This window comes from Cheilinus undulatus, linkage group 24, assembly GCF_018320785.1.
Source record: "Cheilinus undulatus linkage group 24, ASM1832078v1, whole genome shotgun sequence".
Classification (NCBI taxonomy): Eukaryota; Metazoa; Chordata; class Actinopteri; order Labriformes; family Labridae; genus Cheilinus; species Cheilinus undulatus.
Window position 1 is genome coordinate 1107690 of NC_054888.1, and position 17695 is coordinate 1125384.

General features: G+C 47.4%; 1 protein-coding gene across 1 annotated transcript; it reads left to right on the top strand.

Moving 5' to 3' along the window:
• The first annotated feature begins 1084 nt into the window (after positions 1–1084).
• LOC121506512 (NLR family CARD domain-containing protein 3-like) lies at positions 1085–16464 on the top strand. Its single transcript, XM_041782356.1, has 9 exons — positions 1085–1208; positions 2198–2295; positions 2711–2734; positions 2874–2964; positions 9652–11467; positions 11536–11709; positions 12254–12427; positions 12500–12546; positions 12634–16464. Exons 1-9 carry the CDS (start codon positions 1085–1087, stop codon positions 13227–13229), a joined length of 3144 nt encoding a protein of 1047 aa, XP_041638290.1. The 3' UTR covers positions 13230–16464.
• Positions 16465–17695: the final 1231 nt, after the last annotated feature.

Sequence of the window (17695 nt, forward strand, 5' to 3'; positions counted from 1 at the left end):
TCAGGATTCTGACTTTGATCTAATAATTCTGACTTTGATCTAATAATTCTGACTTTGATCTAATAATTCTGACTTTGATCTAATAATTCTGACTTTGATCTGAGAATTCTGACTTTGATCTAATAATTCTGACTTTGATCTAATAATTCTGACTTTGATCTAATAATTCTGACTTTGATCTAATAATTCTGACTTTGATCTAATAATTCTGACTTTGATCTGAGAATTCTGACTTTGATCTAATAATTCTGACTTTGATCCTTTAATTCTGACTTTTATCTCAGAATTCTGACTTTTATCTCAGAATTCCGACTTTGATCTAATAATTCTGACTTTGATCCTTTAATTCTGACTTTTATCTCAGAATTCCGACTTTGATCTAATAATTCTGACTTTGATCCTTTAACTCTGACTTTGATCTCTTCATCTGACAGAAGCATAGTTTCTACAGTTTAAGGTAATACAGATGTGCTGCTGATGTTGTTAATCAATAATGATAATCTTGACCTCATGCATCTTAACAATAACAGTGTTCCGTAACTGAGCAGCCTTACTTTATCTGTCTGCAGGTAGTTCACCTGGTTAATGTTTGACGCAGACCCGCCCCCCTGTTGGTCACTTCCTGTTTAAAGTTTACTCTGAGAGCTGTGACACAGTTCGTTCTCCTGTTTAACCTCCAGCTACAGGTAAGAAACCCCTCCACCCACTTTACCATTAACAGTCTTATTTTAGAGCTGCTGTTTCTGGAGGATACCTGACCAGGTGAACTTTGATAATCACTTTGATAATCCGTCATGTTATCAACGGTGATTTTTGGTTTTCTAGTCCAGGTCTTCCCTCGACCTGTGAGCCGAGATAAGGAGCACAGTCACAACGTCCAATAGAATCCAACATCACAGTAAACAAGTGTTCTCTAATGTTCTGATCCCCTCATGTACTGTGTTATTAAAATGGCCAAAATATTAGGAACATTTTAGACACGATACTCAGTTATCTGTTTCAACTGCAGGTGAAAGAACTCACGCCATGAGCAAGAACCAGGACCCAGAGGACGGCCCCACTCCCTCTAAACGTGGGCTAAGACATGGACCTGGACCTGGACCTGGATCTAAACCTGGACCTGGACCGAGCTGTGTGTCCTATAAGAGTGATCAGTCACAGGATTTCCTTATTACATTTAAAAGACACCACCAGTCTGCTGCAGAGAGGTCAGCCTTCAGTCTCTGATCCAGAACAAATGTAAACCCTTTTAGTGTCTGAAACCGCTGAAAAAACTCTGGTTTCTCTGAGTCTTCTCTGATTTCTCAGATTTCTCTGAGTCTTCTCTGATTTCTCAGATTTCTCTGAGTCTTCTCTGATTTCTCTGAGTCTTCTCCGATTTCTCCGATTTCTCTGATTTCTCTGAGTCTTCTCTGATTTCTCTGATTTCTCTGATTTCTCTGATTTTTCTCTGATTTCTCTGATTTCTCTGAGTTTTCTCTGATTTCTCTGATTTCTCTGAGTCTTCTCTGATTTCTCTGATTTCTCTGAGTCTTCTCTGATTTTTCTCTGATTTCTCTCTGATTTTTCTCTGATTTCTCTGAGTTTTCTCTGATTTCTCTGATTTCTCTGATTTCTCTTATTTCTCTGATTTTGCTCTGTGGTCTCTGATTTTTCTCTGTGGTCTCTGATTTTTCTCTGTGGTCTCTGATTTTTCTCTGTGGTCTCTGATTTTTCTCTGTGGTCTCTGATGTTCTTCAGTGTTCTCTGCTGTCTCTGATTTCTTCAGTGTTCTCTGTGCTCTCGTTGTCTTCAGTGTTCCTCTGTGCTGTCTTGTCTTCAGTGTTCTCTGTGCTGTCTCTGTCTTCAGTGTTTTTCAGTGTCTCTGTGTCTGTGGTTTTCTCTGTGGTTCTTCAGTGTTTTGTGCTGTTGTCTCTGATTTTGCTCTGTGCTGTCGATTTTGCTCTGTGTCTCTGATTTTGCTGTCTGTGGTCTCTGATGTTTTCTCTGTGGTCTCTGATTTTCTCTGTGGTCTCTGATTTTTCTCTCAGTGGTCTCTGTGCCTTTTTTTCTGTGGTCTCTGATTTTCGTTGTCTTCAGTGTTCTGTCTCTGTTCTGTCGTTGTCTCTCAGTGTTCTCTGTGGTCTCTGATTTTTCTCTGTGGTCTCTGATTTTTCTCTGGCTGTCTCTGACTGTTCCGCCTGTGCCTCCTCTTCAGCTCCTCAGTGTTCCGCCTGTGCTGTCCTGTCTTCAGTGTTCAGCCTGTGCTGTCCTGTTGCTGTCTCTTCAGTGTTTGAGCCCTCCTGCTGTGAAGAGGTACAGTGATGGTTCCCACAGTTTCCAGTGGTTCTGCTGGTGAAGCTAACTGGTGTCCTGACAGCACACCAGTATCAGGCAGCATCAGTGAAATATTTACCACTCTGATCTGAGGAGTTCCCCTCTAACACTGTGGTATTAAGTGCTTTTATTTTGAAGGAGGGGAAGAGAAGTGCTGTCGCTGTCTTCAGTGTCTGGCCTGTGCTGTTGTTGTCTTCAGTGTAACACTACAGTGCTAACATTACAGTCTCAGACTGGCTCTGTCTTCAGTGTTCCGCTCTGTGCTGTCTGTCTAGTGTTCTTCAGTGTTCCGTCTGTGCTGTGGTTGTCTTCAGTGTTCCGCCTGGTAATGTGGTCCATCCTCAGCTCTGTCTCAGTGATCTCAGTGTTCCGCCTGTGCTGTCGTTGTCTTCAGTGTTCCGCCTGTGCTGTTGTTGAGGTCAGTTCAGTGTTCCGCCTGTGCCTTCGTGTCTTCAGTGTTCCCCTGTGCCCCAGGATTTCAGCCCTGTTGTCTTCAGTGTTCCGCCTGTGCTGTCTACTGTTGTCTTCAGTGTTCCGTCTGTGCTGTCTGTCTTCAGTGTTCCACCTGTTCTGTCGTTGTCTTCAGTGTTCCGCCTGTGCTGTTGTTGTCTTCAGCATGGAAGGAGCTGGCTGACCGTCTGTGGAACAGTAAGATGGTTCAACATGTTTGATATGAGGGACAGATGAGGTTGATGGAAAATATAAGACTGTCACTGAGGAGAGGAAGGAGAATGTTTGTGATGATAACATTCCAGAAATTACACCTAACTGTTACAGCATAACATTATATTCTGTCATCAGTGTGCTGTCCTGATGCTCTGCATTACGTCTCTGTCATGATCCGTCTGTGCTGTCGTTGTCTTCAGCGTTCCGTCTGTGCTGTCGTTGTCGTCAGTGTTCCGTCTGTGCTGTTGTTGTCTTCAGTGTTCCGTCTGTGCTGTTGTTGTCTTCAGTGTTCCGTCTGTGCTGTTGTTGTCTTCAGTGTTCTTCAGTGTTCCGTCTGTGCTGTTGTTGTCTTCAGTGTTCTTCAGTGTTCCGTCTGTGCTGTCGTTGTCTTCAGTGTTCCGTCTGTGCTGTCGTTGTCTTCAGTGTTCTTCAGTGTTCCGTCTGTGCTGTCGTTGTCTTCAGTGTTCTTCAGTGTTCCGTCTGTGCTGTTGTTGTCTTCAGTGTTCCGTCTGTGCTGTTGTTGTCTTCAGTGTTCCGTCTGTGCTGTTGTTGTCTTCAGTGTTCCGTCTGTGCTGTTGTTGTCTTCAGTGTTCAGTCTGTGCTGTCGTTGTCTTCAGTTTTCTTCAGTGTTCCGTCTGTGCTGTCGTTGTCTTCAGTGTTCCGTCTGTGCTGTCGTTGTCTTCAGTGTTCCGTCTGTGCTGTCGTTGTCTTCAGTGTTCTTCAGTGTTCCGTCTGTTCTGTCGTTGTCTTCAGTGTTCTTCAGTGTTCCGTCTGTGCTGTTGTTGTCTTCAGTGTTCCGTCTGTGCTGTCGTTGTCTTCAGTGTTCTTCAGTGTTCCATCTGTGCTGTTGTTGTCTTCAGTGTTCCGTCTGTGCTGTCGTTGTCTTCAGTGTTCTTCAGTGTTCCGTCTGTGCTGTCGTTGTCTTCAGTGTTCTTCAGTGTTCCGTCTGTGCTGTTGTTGTCTTCAGTGTTCCGTCTGTGCTGTTGTTGTCTTCAGTGTTCCGTCTGTGCTGTTGTTGTCTTCAGTGTTCCGTCTGTGCTGTTGTTGTCTTCAGTGTTCCGTCTGTGCTGTCGTTGTCTTCAGTGTTCTTCAGTGTTCCGTCTGTGCTGTTGTTGTCTTCAGTGTTCCGTCTGTTCTGTTGTTGTCTTCAGTGTTCCGTCTGTGCTGTCGTTGTCTTCAGTGTTCTTCAGTGTTCCGTCTGTTCTGTCGTTGTCTTCAGTGTTCTTCAGTGTTCCGTCTGTGCTGTTGTTGTCTTCAGTGTTCCGTCTGTGCTGTCGTTGTCTTCAGTGTTCTTCAGTGTTCCATCTGTGCTGTTGTTGTCTTCAGTGTTCCGTCTGTGCTGTCGTTGTCTTCAGTGTTCTTCAGTGTTCCGTCTGTGCTGTCGTTGTCTTCAGTGTTCTTCAGTGTTCCGTCTGTGCTGTTGTTGTCTTCAGTGTTCCGTCTGTTCTGTTGTTGTCTTCAGTGTTCCGTCTGTGCTGTCGTTGTCTTCAGTGTTCTTCAGTGTTCCGTCTGTTCTGTCGTTGTCTTCAGTGTTCTTCAGTGTTCCGTCTGTGCTGTCGTTGTCTTCAGTGTTCCGTCTGTGCTGTCGTTGTCTTCAGTGTTCTTCAGTGTTCCGTCTGTGCTGTTGTTGTCTTCAGTGTTCCATCTGTGCTGTTGTTGTCTTCAGTGTTCCGTCTGTGCTGTCGTTGTCTTCAGTGTTCTTCAGTGTTCCGTCTGTTCTGTCGTTGTCTTCAGTGTTCCGTCTGTGCTGTTGTTGTCTTCAGTGTTCTTCAGTGTTCCGTCTGTGCTGTTGTTGTCTTCAGTGTTCTTCAGTGTTCCGTCTGTGCTGTTGTTGTCTTCAGTGTTCTTCAGTGTTCCATCTGTGCTGTTGTTGTCTTCAGTGTTCCGTCTGTGCTGTTGTTGTCTTCAGTGTTCCGTCTGTTCTGTTGTTGTCTTCAGTGTTCCGTCTGTGCCTTCGTTGTCTTCAGTGTTCCGTCTGTGCTGTCGTTGTCTTCAGTGTTCAGTCTGTGCTGTCGTTGTCTTCAGTGTTCTTCAGTGTTCCGTCTGTGCTGTTGTTGTCTTCAGTGTTCCGTCTGTGCTGTTGTTGTCTTCAGTGTTCTTCAGTGTTCCGTCTGTGCTGTTGTTGTCTTCAGTGTTCTTCAGTGTTCCATCTGTGCTGTTGTTGTCTTCAGTGTTCCGTCTGTTCTGTTGTTGTCTTCAGTGTTCCGTCTGTGCCTTCGTTGTCTTCAGTGTTCCGTCTGTGCTGTCGTTGTCTTCAGTGTTCCGTCTGTTCTGTTGTTGTCTTCAGTGTTCCGTCTGTGCCTTCGTTGTCTTCAGTGTTCCGTCTGTGCTGTCGTTGTCTTCAGTGTTCAGTCTGTGCTGTCGTTGTCTTCAGTGTTCTTCAGTGTTCCGTCTGTGCTGTGGTTTTCTTTAGTGTTCTTCAGTGTTCCGTCTGTACCTTCGTTGTCTTCAGTGTTCCATCTGTTCTGTCGTTGTCTTCAGTGTTCCGTCTGTTCTGTTGTTGTCTTCAGTGTTCCGTCTGTGCTGTTGTTGTCTTCAGTGTTCCGTCTGTTCTGTTGTTGTCTTCAGTGTTCCGTCTGTGCCGTTGTTGTCTTCAGTGTTCCGTCTGTGCTGTCGTTGTCTTCAGTGTTCAGTCTGTGCTGTCGTTGTCTTCAGTGTTCAGTCTGTGCTGTCGTTGTCTTCAGTGTTCCGTCTGTGCTGTCGTTGTCTTCAGTGTTCCGTCTGTGCTGTCGTTGTCTTCAGTGTTCAGTCTGTGCTGTCGTTGTCTTCAGTGTTCTTCAGTGTTCCGTCTGTGCTGTGGTTTTCTTCAGTGTTCTTCAGTGTTCCGTCTGTGCTGTTGTTGTCTTCAGTGTTCCGTCTGTGCTGTTGTTGTCTTCAGTGTTCTTCAGTGTTCCATCTGTGCTGTTGTTGTCTTCAGTGTTCCGTCTGTGCTGTTGTTGTCTTCAGTGTTCCGTCTGTTCTGTTGTTGTCTTCAGTGTTCCGTCTGTGCCTTCGTTGTCTTCAGTGTTCCGTCTGTGCTGTTGTTGTCTTCAGTGTTCCGTCTGTGCTGTTGTTGTCTTCAGTGTTCTTCAGTGTTCCGTCTGTGCTGTTGTTGTCTTCAGTGTTCCGTCTGTTCTGTTGTTGTCTTCAGTGTTCCGTCTGTGCCTTCGTTGTCTTCAGTGTTCCGTCTGCGCTGTCGTTGTCTTCAGTGTTCAGTCTGTGCTGTCGTTGTCTTCAGTGTTCTTCAGTGTTCCGTCTGTGCTGTGGTTTTCTTTAGTGTTCTTCAGTGTTCCGTCTGTGCTGTCGTTGTCTTCAGTGTTCCATCTGTTCTGTCGTTGTCTTCAGTGTTCCGTCTGTTCTGTTGTTGTCTTCAGTGTTCCGTCTGTGCCGTTGTTGTCTTCAGTGTTCCGTCTGTGCTGTCGTTGTCTTCAGTGTTCAGTCTGTGCTGTCGTTGTCTTCAGTGTTCAGTCTGTGCTGTCGTTGTCTTCAGTGTTCAGTCTGTGCTGTCGTTGTCTTCAGTGTTCTTCAGTGTTCCGTCTGTGCTGTGGTTTTCTTTAGTGTTCTTCAGTGTTCCGTCTGTGCCTTCGTTGTCTTCAGTGTTCCGTCTGTGCTGTCGTTGTCTTCAGTGTTCAGTCTGTGCTGTCGTTGTCTTCAGTGTTCTTCAGTGTTCCGTCTGTGCTGTGGTTTTCTTTAGTGTTCTTCAGTGTTCCGTCTGTACCTTCGTTGTCTTCAGTGTTCCATCTGTTCTGTCGTTGTCTTCAGTGTTCCGTCTGTTCTGTTGTTGTCTTCAGTGTTCCGTCTGTGCTGTTGTTGTCTTCAGTGTTCCGTCTGTTCTGTTGTTGTCTTCAGTGTTCCGTCTGTGCCGTTGTTGTCTTCAGTGTTCCGTCTGTGCTGTCGTTGTCTTCAGTGTTCAGTCTGTGCTGTCGTTGTCTTCAGTGTTCTTCAGTGTTCCGTCTGTGCTGTGGTTTTCTTTAGTGTTCTTCAGTGTTCCGTCTGTGCCGTTGTTGTCTTCAGTGTTCCGTCTGTGCTGTCGTTGTCTTCAGTGTTCCGTCTGTGCTGTCGTTGTCTTCAGTGTTCCGTCTGTTCTGTTGTTGTCTTCAGTGTTCCGTCTGTGCTGTTGTTGTCTTCAGTGTTCTTCAGTGTTCCGTCTGTGCTGTCGTTGTCTTCAGTGTTCCGTCTGTGCTGTTGTTGTCTTCAGTGTTCCGTCTGTGCTGTTGTTGTCTTCAGTGTTCCGTCTGTGCTGTTGTTGTCTTCAGTGTTCTTCAGTGTTCCGTCTGTGCTGTCGTTGTCTTCAGTGTTCTTCAGTGTTCCGTCTGTGCTGTCGTTGTCTTCAGTGTTCCGTCTGTGCTGTCGTTGTCTTCAGTGTTCTTCAGTGTTCCGTCTGTGCTGTCGTTGTCTTCAGTGTTCCGTCTGTGCTGTTGTTGTCTTCAGTGTTCCGTCTGTGCCTTCGTTGTCTTCAGTGTTCCGTCTGTGCTGTCGTTGTCTTCAGTGTTCCGTCTGTGCTGTCGTTGTTTTCAGTGTTCCGTCTGTGCTGTCGTTGTCTTCAGTGTTCCGTCTGTGCTGTCGTTGTCTTCAGTGTTCCGTCTGTGCTGTCGTTGTCTTCAGTGTTCCGTCTGTGCTGTCGTTGTCTTCAGTGTTCCGTCTGTGCTGTTGTTGTCTTCAGTGTTCCGTCTGTTCTGTTGTTTTCTTCAGTGTTCCGTCTGTGCCTTCGTTGTCTTCAGTGTTCCGTCTGTGCTGTCGTTGTCTTTAGTGTTCCGTCTGTTCTGTTGTTGTCTTCAGTGTTCTTCAGTGTTCCGTCTGTGCTGTCGTTGTTTTCAGTGTTCCGTCTGTTCTGTTGTTGTCTTCAGTGTTCCGTCTGTGCTGTTGTTGTCTTCAGTGTTCCGTCTGTGCCTTCGTTGTCTTCAGTGTTCCGTCTGTGCTGTCGTTGTCTTCAGTGTTCCGTCTGTTCTGTTGTTGTCTTCAGTGTTCCGTCTGTGCTGTTGTTGTCTTCAGTGTTCCGTCTGTTCTGTTGTTGTCTTCAGTGTTCCGTCTGTGCTGTCGTTGTCTTCAGTGTTCCGTCTGTTCTGTTGTTGTCTTCAGTGTTCCGTCTGTGCTGTTGTTGTCTTCAGTGTTCCGTCTGTGCTGTTGTTGTCTTCAGTGTTCCGTCTGTGCTGTCGTTGTCTTCAGTGTTCCGTCTGTTCTGTTGTTGTCTTCAGTGTTCCGTCTGTGCTGTTGTTGTCTTCAGTGTTCTTCAGTGTTCCGTCTGTGCTGTTGTTGTCTTCAGTGTTCTTCAGTGTTCCGTCTGTGCTGTTGTTGTCTTCAGTGTTCCGTCTGTGCTGTCGTTGTCTTCAGTGTTCCGTCTGTGCTGTTGTTGTCTTCAGTGTTCCGTCTGTGCTGTCGTTGTCTTCAGTGTTCCGTCTGTTCTGTTGTTGTCTTCAGTGTTCCGTCTGTGCTGTTGTTGTCTTCAGTGTTCCGTCTGTTCTGTTGTTGTCTTCAGTGTTCCGTCTGTTCTGTTGTTGTCTTCAGTGTTCCGTCTGTGCTGTTGTTGTCTTCAGTGTTCTTCAGTGTTCCGTCTGTGCTGTTGTTGTCTTCAGTGTTCCGTCTGTTCTGTTGTTGTCTTCAGTGTTCCGTCTGTTCTGTTGTTGTCTTCAGTGTTCTTCAGTGTTCCGTCTGTTCTGTTGTTGTCTTCAGTGTTCCGTCTGTGCTGTTGTTGTCTTCAGTGTTCTTCAGTGTTCCGTCTGTTCTGTTGTTGTCTTCAGTGTTCCGTCTGTTCTGTTGTTGTCTTCAGTGTTCCGTCTGTGCTGTTGTTGTCTTCAGTGTTCTTCAGTGTTCCGTCTGTGCTGTCGTTGTCTTCAGTGTTCCGTCTGTGCTGTTGTTGTCTTCAGTGTTCTTCAGTGTTCCGTCTGTGCTGTCGTTGTCTTCAGTGTTCCGTCTGTGCTGTTGTTGTCTTCAGTGTTCCGTCTGTGCTGTCGTTGTCTTCAGTGTTCTGTCTGTGCTGTTGTTGTCTTCAGTGTTCCGTCTGTGCTGTTGTTGTCTTCAGTGTTCCGTCTGTGCTGTTGTTGTCTTCAGTGTTCCGTCTGTGCTGTCGTTGTCTTCAGTGTTCTGTCTGTGCTGTTGTTGTCTTCAGTGTTCCGTCTGTGCTGTTGTTGTCTTCAGTGTTCCGTCTGTGCTGTTGTTGTCTTCAGTGTTCCGTCTGTGCTGTCGTTGTCTTCAGTGTTCCGTCTGTGCCGTTGTTGTCTTCAGTGTTCCGTCTGTGCTGTTGTTGTCTTCAGTGTTCCGTCTGTGCTGGTTTTGTCTTCAGTGTTCCGTCTGTGCCGTTGTTGTCTTCAGTGTTCTTCAGTGTTCCGTCTGTGCTGTTGTTGTCTTCAGTGTTCCGTCTGTGCTGTTGTTGTCTTCAGTGTTCTGTCTGTGCTGTCGTTGTCTTCAGTGTTCCGTCTGTGCTGTTGTTGTCTTCAGTGTTCCGTCTGTGCTGGTTTTGTCTTCAGTGTTCCGTCTGTGCCGTTGTTGTCTTCAGTGTTCCGTCTGTGCTGTTGTTGTCTTCAGTGTTCCGTCTGTGCTGTCGTTGTCTTCAGTGTTCCGTCTGTGCTGTTGTTGTCTTCAGTGTTCCGTCTGTTCTGCGTCTGTCTTTAGTCAGGTGTTCTTGTCTCAGTTCCATCACCGTTAACAGTATTTAGGATCTTCTGATGGCGTTCTTCTGGATCTTTTGTGCAGAGAGCTCAGAGGTCTGTCAGCGTCAGGTGAAGTCCACCCTAAAGGAACGGTTCCAGTGTGTGTTTGAGGGATTAAATAAAGCAGGAACCCCTCTGAACCAGATCTACACAGAGCTCTTCATCACTGAGGGAGAGACTGGAGAGGTCAACGAGGAACACGAGGTCAGACGGATCGAGACCACATCCAGGAGACCGCACAGACCAGAGACTACCATCAGGTGTAGAGACATCTTTCAGACTGTTTTTTGGGATGAACGGGAGGTGGGACCGACAATATCAAAACCAGCCTCACCAAGAAGAGACCGACCAATCAGAACAGTGATGACGAAGGGCGTGGCTGGCATCGGGAAAACAGTCTTAACCCAGAAGTTCACTCTGGACTGGGCTGAAGGCAGAGCCAACCAGGACATCCAGTTCACATTTCCATTCACTTTCAGAGAGCTGAATGTGCTGAAAGAGAAAGAGTTCAGCTTGGTGGAGCTCCTTCATCACTTCTTTACTGAAACCAAAGAAGCAGGACTCTGCAGGTTTGAGGACTTCCAGGTGGTCTTCATCTTTGACGGTCTGGATGAGTGTCGACTTCCTCTGGACTTCACCAACAATGAGATCCTGACTGATGTTAGCCAGTCCACCTCAGTGGGTGTGCTGCTGACTAACCTCATCAGGGGGAACCTGCTTCCATCTGCTCGCCTCTGGATAACCACACGACCTGCAGCAGCCAATCAGATCCCTCCTAGGTGTGTTGACATGGTGACGGAGGTCAGAGGGTTCACTGACCCTCAGAAGGAGGAGTACTTCAGGAAGAGGTTCAGAGATGAGGATCAGGCCAGCACAATCATCTCCCACATCAAGACCTCCAGAAGCCTCCACATCATGTGCCACATCCCGGTCTTCTGCTGGATCACTGCTACAGTTCTGGAGGATCTGCTGAAGACCACCAAGAGAGGAGAGCTGCCCAAGACCCTGACTGAGATGTACATCCACTTCCTGGTGGTTCAGACCAAAGTGAAGAGCGTCAAGTACGATGGAGGAGCTGAGACTGGTCCACTCTGGAGTCCAGAGAGCAGAAAGATGATCCGGTCTCTGGGTAAGCTGGCTTTTGAGCAGCTGCAGAAAGGGAACCTGATCTTCTATGAACCAGACCTGATGGACTGTGGCATCGATATCAGAGCAGCCTCAGTGTACTCAGGAGTGTTCACACAGGTCTTCAGAGAGGAGAGAGGACTGTACCAGGACCAGGTCTTCTGCTTCATCCATCTGAGTGTTCAGGAGTTTCTGGCTGCTGTTCATGTCCATCAGACCTTCACCAACTCTGGAGTCAACCTGATGGAGGACGACCCGGCACCACTCGCAACGTTGGCTAAGCTCTACCAGAGCGCCGTAGACCGGGCCCTACTGAGTCCTAACGGACACCTGGACCTGTTCCTCCGCTTCCTCTTTGGTCTCTCACTGCAGACCAATCAGAATCTCCTACGAGATCTGCTGACGCCAACAGGAAGTAGTTCACAGTCCAATCAGGAAACAGTGGAGTACATCAAAAAGAAGGTTGAAGCGGAGATCTCCCCAGAGAGGAGCATCAACCTGTTCCACTGTCTGAATGAACTGAAGGACCGTTCTCTAGTGGAGCAGATCCAACAGGCCCTGAGACCAGGACCTCTCTCCACAGATAGACTGTCTCCTGCTCAGTGGTCAGCTCTGGTCTTCATCTTACTGTCATCAGAAGAAGATCTGAATGTGTTTGACCTGAAGAAGTACTCTGGTTCAGAGGAGGCTCTCCTGCACCTGCTGCCTGTGGTCAAAGCCTCTAGGACGGCCCGGTGAGTAAAACCATACCTGACCACATCCAGGTCAGAAGACCTCTTCTTCATGACTGTTCCCTCTCCAGGTTGGGTGGCTGTAACCTCTCAGAGAGGAGCTGTGAAGCTCTGTCCTCAGTCCTCAGCTCACAGACCTCCAGACTGAGAGACCTGGACCTGAGCAACAACGACCTGAAGGATTCAGGACTGAAGTTTCTGTCTGCTGGGCTGCAGAACCCGGACTGTCATCTGGAGACTCTGAGGTAAGATGAACCCTAACGTGGTCTGGAGTAGAGGCTCCCTCCTTATGGTGGTTTCCACCAAATGGTCTGGTCTGGGTCACTGGTTAAGTATGGTAGTGCTGGTCTGTCTTCCGTTTCCACATCCGTTGCCCCTACTTAGGAGGTGGTGGTCTGAGCCTGCACTGGGTCCAGATCCAGCCTTAAGGGTCAGGTAGGTGGGTCTGACCCTCCTGAAGAAGGGTGCCACAAAAGTAGGATGGTACAGAACGGGTATTTTGGTTCCTGTCCAGACTTCTGCATACAAGACCAGAACAAACTGTAGTAGAAGTTTCTCTTGACCAAGAGCTGGATCCCTGATCCCTGATCCTCCTGGGGTCTGGATTACCTCATTAGTTGGGACATCATGCTGTTTATCTGACTTCAATGATGGTTGATGAGTCCTGTCAACCAGGACAGACCCACAGCATCCAGGACCCATGGCTCCTCCAGTAGTCCTCTTGGCAGGCTCACGTTGGTGCCAGGGTTTTGGACCTTTGTAGACCTGGGTTTTTTTGTGTGTTTTCAGGCTCTCAGGCTGTCTGATCACCCAGGAAGGCTGTTCCTTTCTTGCCTCAGCCCTTAGCGCCAACCCGTCCCACCTGAGAGAGCTGAACCTGACCTACAACCATCCAGGAGGCTCTGGACTGGACCTGCTATCTGCTGGACTGAAGGATCCCCTCTGGAGACTGGACACCCTGAGGTATTATTAGTCACTGGTCCTTAGAGTCCAACTACTCTAGCTGTGAACTCATGACCTCCCGTCCCCCTATAGGATGGATCCTGTCGGGGTCTCGTGGCTGAGACCAGGTCTGAGGAAGTGTAAGTGCCCCTTTATTTAACCTCTGTAGCTCAGCCGGTCTCAAACCCCACCAGACCTCTGACGTCAGACTTTGTTCCCTCCATCAGACTCCAGCGAGCTCACGATCGACGCCGCCACGGTGAACAGGCGGCTCCGACTGTCCGACGACCGCAGGACGGCGACCCTGGTGGAGGAGGATCAGTCGTACCCGGATCACCCAGACCGGTTCGAGCAGAGTCCTCAGCTGCTGTGTAGAGACGCTCTGACCGGTCGCTGTTACTGGGAGGTGGCGTGCAGAGGACTGGTCTACGTGGCGGTGAGTTACAGGCGAATCAGCCGGACAGGAAACTGGGATCACTGCAGCTTTGGGAAGAACGAGCATTCCTGGAGTCTTCACGTGTCCGATGACGTGTTCTACGTCTACCACAACAAGGAGAGGCGAACCCTCGCCATGCCCTTGCCCTCGCCGTCGTCCTCTGTCTCTCACAGAGTAGCGGTCTACGTCGACCATCCTGCTGGCGCCCTGTCCTTCTACACCGTCTCCTCCGGCTCGCTGATCCACCTCCACACCGTGAACACGGCGTTCTCTGAACCCCTCTACCCGGGCTTTGGCTTTAGTTCCTGGTCTGACAGGTCTGGTTCCTCTGTGTCTCTGTGTTCTCTGTCAGAGGAACCTTCTCTTAGAGGAACTGTTCCACCGTAGACCAGGACCAGAGTGCCCTGCAGGACCACATGAACTTCACATTCACAGACCAGTCAAAGGACTTCAAGATCCCGACTTTGACGAAGACTTAAAATGAAGTGGATTATACAGAACTGTATCCACAGAGACCCTTAGACCCCTGATTATGACCCCGTCTGTCTGCTTGGCCCCGCCCCTGTGCTAACTAAGATCTGGTTCCCAGATTCCTTATGGTAGTCTTTGTAGTGCACATCCAGGAAAAGGAAAGTTAGACATGCTTGAGGTCATATATAGCTTAGACCAGTGAAGGGGGCTCCAGGGAAACCAGGTCAGGAACCATCCAGCCCAGACTCCACCCTAAAGCAGATTATTTTCCCACGCCCCTGGAGCAGAGGGGGGGTTGTGTCAGTCCTCCCTCCCACCTGATGGCGCCCTCGGTCAGCTGACTCCGTATCTACGCCTTAGGCCGGCCACACACTGCAGGATTTTAAATCTGATTTTAGCCAAGATTTTCCTCCCCGACGATCATGGGGGCGTGTCCCGACTGGAGCCTCGACGTAAACGATTGTTTGTCTGAGTAGTCTGCATGTGTGTGGCGTCAACACGACTCATTTACTGCTCCAAATCACGCCGTAGCCTCCCAGACCCTGAGTTTGATATTTACGATTCTAGGTCGTAGTGCCGCTGACGGAGTACCCACAACAACCAATGAGAGCGAGCAGACGGGGCAGCGCCACCAGGCGGATCATACGTACTTTCATAAACACCTACCTAACGTCATCCTGAGTCTTCCCCTGTTTTATGACCGTCACTGCAGCTGTAACCACGCCAGGACAGCCTGGTAAACCGGGGTCCCAGACATCCGTGTTTATTTGCTGAGGTTGTGACGGCGTCACCAGAGACATAAATGAACATGAGTCTGAACGTGACGGGAGTGTTTGATGGAGAACATGTTCCCTGTATACCTGAGTGTGTGAGGGTGCTGCTGTCAGTCTGATGGTTAAAATCATAGGGAAATAAAGATGAGGATGTGGCGTGGGCAGGGGCGGAGCTACAGGATAAAAACTGGAATTTCCAAAAAAAATCATTTTTTTAGTTCCACATGAAAGGCAACATAAAGCAGGAGACATTCCCTTTGTCCTTCCTTTACGTTTCTATTTTTACTGTATTATATTTTAATCTGCAGCCATCCATGATCAATAAATGCTCATCTATCAGCAGCTGATCAGTCAGAGGAGGGAGCGCCGTCCCTCCGTTCATTCATGAGAGTGAGAAGTCTCACGCCAAACATTAATATGATTGTTTTACTGATTGTTTCTGCAGATGATGCTGTACCTGCTGCCTGTTTCACACACCAGTAACAGTCCACCTTACAGATCAGCTGCTGTAGCCTAGCCAGTGAATTAGGCCAGAGAGTAGACGAAATCAGGCAGACGTATGTAGTGAGGATCCATCCAGAACAACTAAAGATGAAACCACAATCTAAGGCTGTTGATATCACACCCTCTATGGAGGAAGGATAATGATACAAGGGGGAGAGATCCTGTCTCCTTCCTAAACCTACACCTTCAGAGATCCTTCAGGAATGTCCCTGAAAGGGGGGGGGGTTCTCTTTCCCTCATGGCTGACAACTTATCAAGGAACCACGTTCAAAAAACAAGAGTTTCTCAGGCAGTAGGACTCTTAAACTGCCATTTTGATGAAAGACAGCTCCCAACAGAGATGAACACCTTAAAATCTGAATCTTTTGATTGGTCGACCAAATGGTGAACCTCCTCAGACTAAATCCTGTCTTCCTGAAAGCTGTAAGAAACTTTGCACTACGCCTCCTAAATCTAAGGACTCTGTCTTCCTACAGAGCCGTGGCAGAAAGCAGGCGCATGTCGTAAATTCCCGGTGTTATCTCGACCACATGAAGCTGCAAGGATTGGAAGTATCAAAAAACTGTCTTAAATGTTATGTTTCTAACAGGACATGTTCATATTTGGTTGAGTCTGTTTACAAGGAACAGAATGACGTGTCATACTAATCTCTGACATCTTCCCTTACTGAGTTATGGTTTTATGATCTAATTTAGTGTATTTCTCCAAGTTGACGAACAGAGACTGAAAATCGTCCCTGGATCAACATTGCCACCTTGTGGTCAAGTTTCGTCACACCCAAATGCAGAAACATTTTCTAATGTATAATTGTGCGTCTAAACAATGAACTGTGTTTCTAATGTTTGTGTGATAGTTTATTGATAGTCTTGTAGAGTTTTATAACCATGTTGTGTTATCTCTACATTATCCCATTAACTTGATGATCTGGTGGAGTGGATTTAATCAAACACTGGGAGGGCTTCAAAACCCAAACCCCTCCCTCTGTATAAGAGTAACTTCAGAACTCACAAGAGTTCAGAGTGAGTTGGGTTCAGATCAGAGAGCGGTCAGGTCTGGACAGTCCAAGAAGATGCTCACTGAGGAGAGCTCTGCTGAGTCTCCTTGGGCCTCCTAGGCCCATTCTTGATCCAAGCGTTGTGCCAAGTCTGATAAACAATCAGACTTAGAATTTTCCTTATCCAGTACCAGATTTTTCCTAACCTTTTTATAGCTTCGTGCTAGATTTTTGTAACGCAGAGTTTTTGTTTTTCCTTTTTATCACACAGTCGACTTCACTGTGAGCCAGCAGTCACGTGGTGTCGATGCGTTTGAGTTTATCTGATTTTTAATCGGACGATCAAGAGCTGTTTTTGAACGAGAGCCAATCCTTCCCAGAGTCCGTGGACTAGAGTCTGTACAGCCGTCCCTACAGTCTGAGCGACCCATCGGCGCCGCAGCGGCCCAGCTTGAACCCATCCGGGTCGGACCAGAGTTGGCACGCGGTAGCTTCGGGCGTTCAGAACTTGCCAGGCGCCTTCCTCCGGGCCCCTCCAGACGGGTCCTCTCCTCCTCGCCTCCATCGAACGGCTGGTATGATCCAATTCATCTCTCTGGTGCTGATGTCTCCAAAGCTCCAATAAATTAGTTCAGATCTATTTTTCTTCCAAATTCACGCTCCAAATTTTACACCGTTGCTCAAATGTTTCCGTTAGGATTATTAGAATAATCCACTCTCACCAACTAAGCTAGCATCCTTTCTCTTTACCATATTTAGTCATGTTCTGTTTATTCATTTACATTATCTATTCATATAACCTGTGATTTATGTCTGTTAGTTTGAGATTTTATAATAAATCTTCAAAAGACAGTCGTAGTTCAGGAATTCATTCTATTAAGCAGAGAAATAGAGTCAATGTTATGAGAATTTACTACTTTAGAAATGAGACTGATTTACTGTTAATGTTCTTGTTAATTAATTAAAGGTTTTGATTGATTAATATTTACAGTATTTTATTGGTTATTAAATAACCAATCAGCGTAAGCGGTGGTGCCCTATTCTTATGAGCTTTACTTGATAATATTAGTTTATTATCAACACATTTTCACTCCAGGTAAAAGAAGCTGTTTGAGCCAGAGCAGCAGCGTAGGCTCTGTTTGGACGGTAGAGTCTACATTAATAAACGAGGCAAACAAAAGGAAATTTGAAGATAAACTGAAATGAACTAAAAGAAAAGTACTATAAGGAGGCTGTAGATGTCATACCTTCGTTTGAAGCCTGTTCATTATATTTTTAACAATCAGAAAACGGTGCAGAAAAAGGCACAGACCGTAACAAAACCACCGCCTCAGATTACTGACATGACGGGATCAGCAGCCTGTTACCTGTGGACCTACGTGTGCTGGACTATGGTCGGTGGTTCACCCTCTCATTTCTAATTTACGTACAGATACGGGGGATTATGGGGGATCAGAAACACAGACGTCCTACAGGATCACTACAAAATCCCAGAGCTAATCCCTAACAGGACTCCTGTCTGATCAAACACCCATTAAAGCCACTTCACCTCCCAGTTTGTTCTGGTGAACATCAACAGGAGGAGAACGAGAGGAAGAAAGATTTCAGCTAAAACATTTCAGCACCGCGGACAGCGCCGTGACTGACAGGTGCTGAACAGGTGAACAGGCCAGGTGTGCTGTCCATCAGCACCACAGCTACCTGACACGAATCATAGGAAGACGCCACAGACACGGCGGTGTGTCCCAAACATTCAGGTCTAAAACAGCAGGAACAGGCTAACATGTTTGAAACATGTAATAACACTGACATGCTACCAGCGTCTTCAAATCCAGACAGACAGATGAGAAACAGAGGTAATAAAGGGAGACTATGGTTCACTCAGGGTCGTAGTCCCTGCTGTGTTTACTGTAGTCCACGTGTGTCCACCATCCTCCACTGACAATCCAAGCTAGTTCACAGACTCTGACCTTGTACATGTCCCGGTTCATCCTCCTCTCCATCATGATGGCAGAGCTGCTAACCTCAGTCCCTGTCTCTACGTCCCTCTCTAGACCCAACACAGCGAGGCGTGACGTCTGGCCTCTTCCAACAGCTCTAATTAGCCTCAG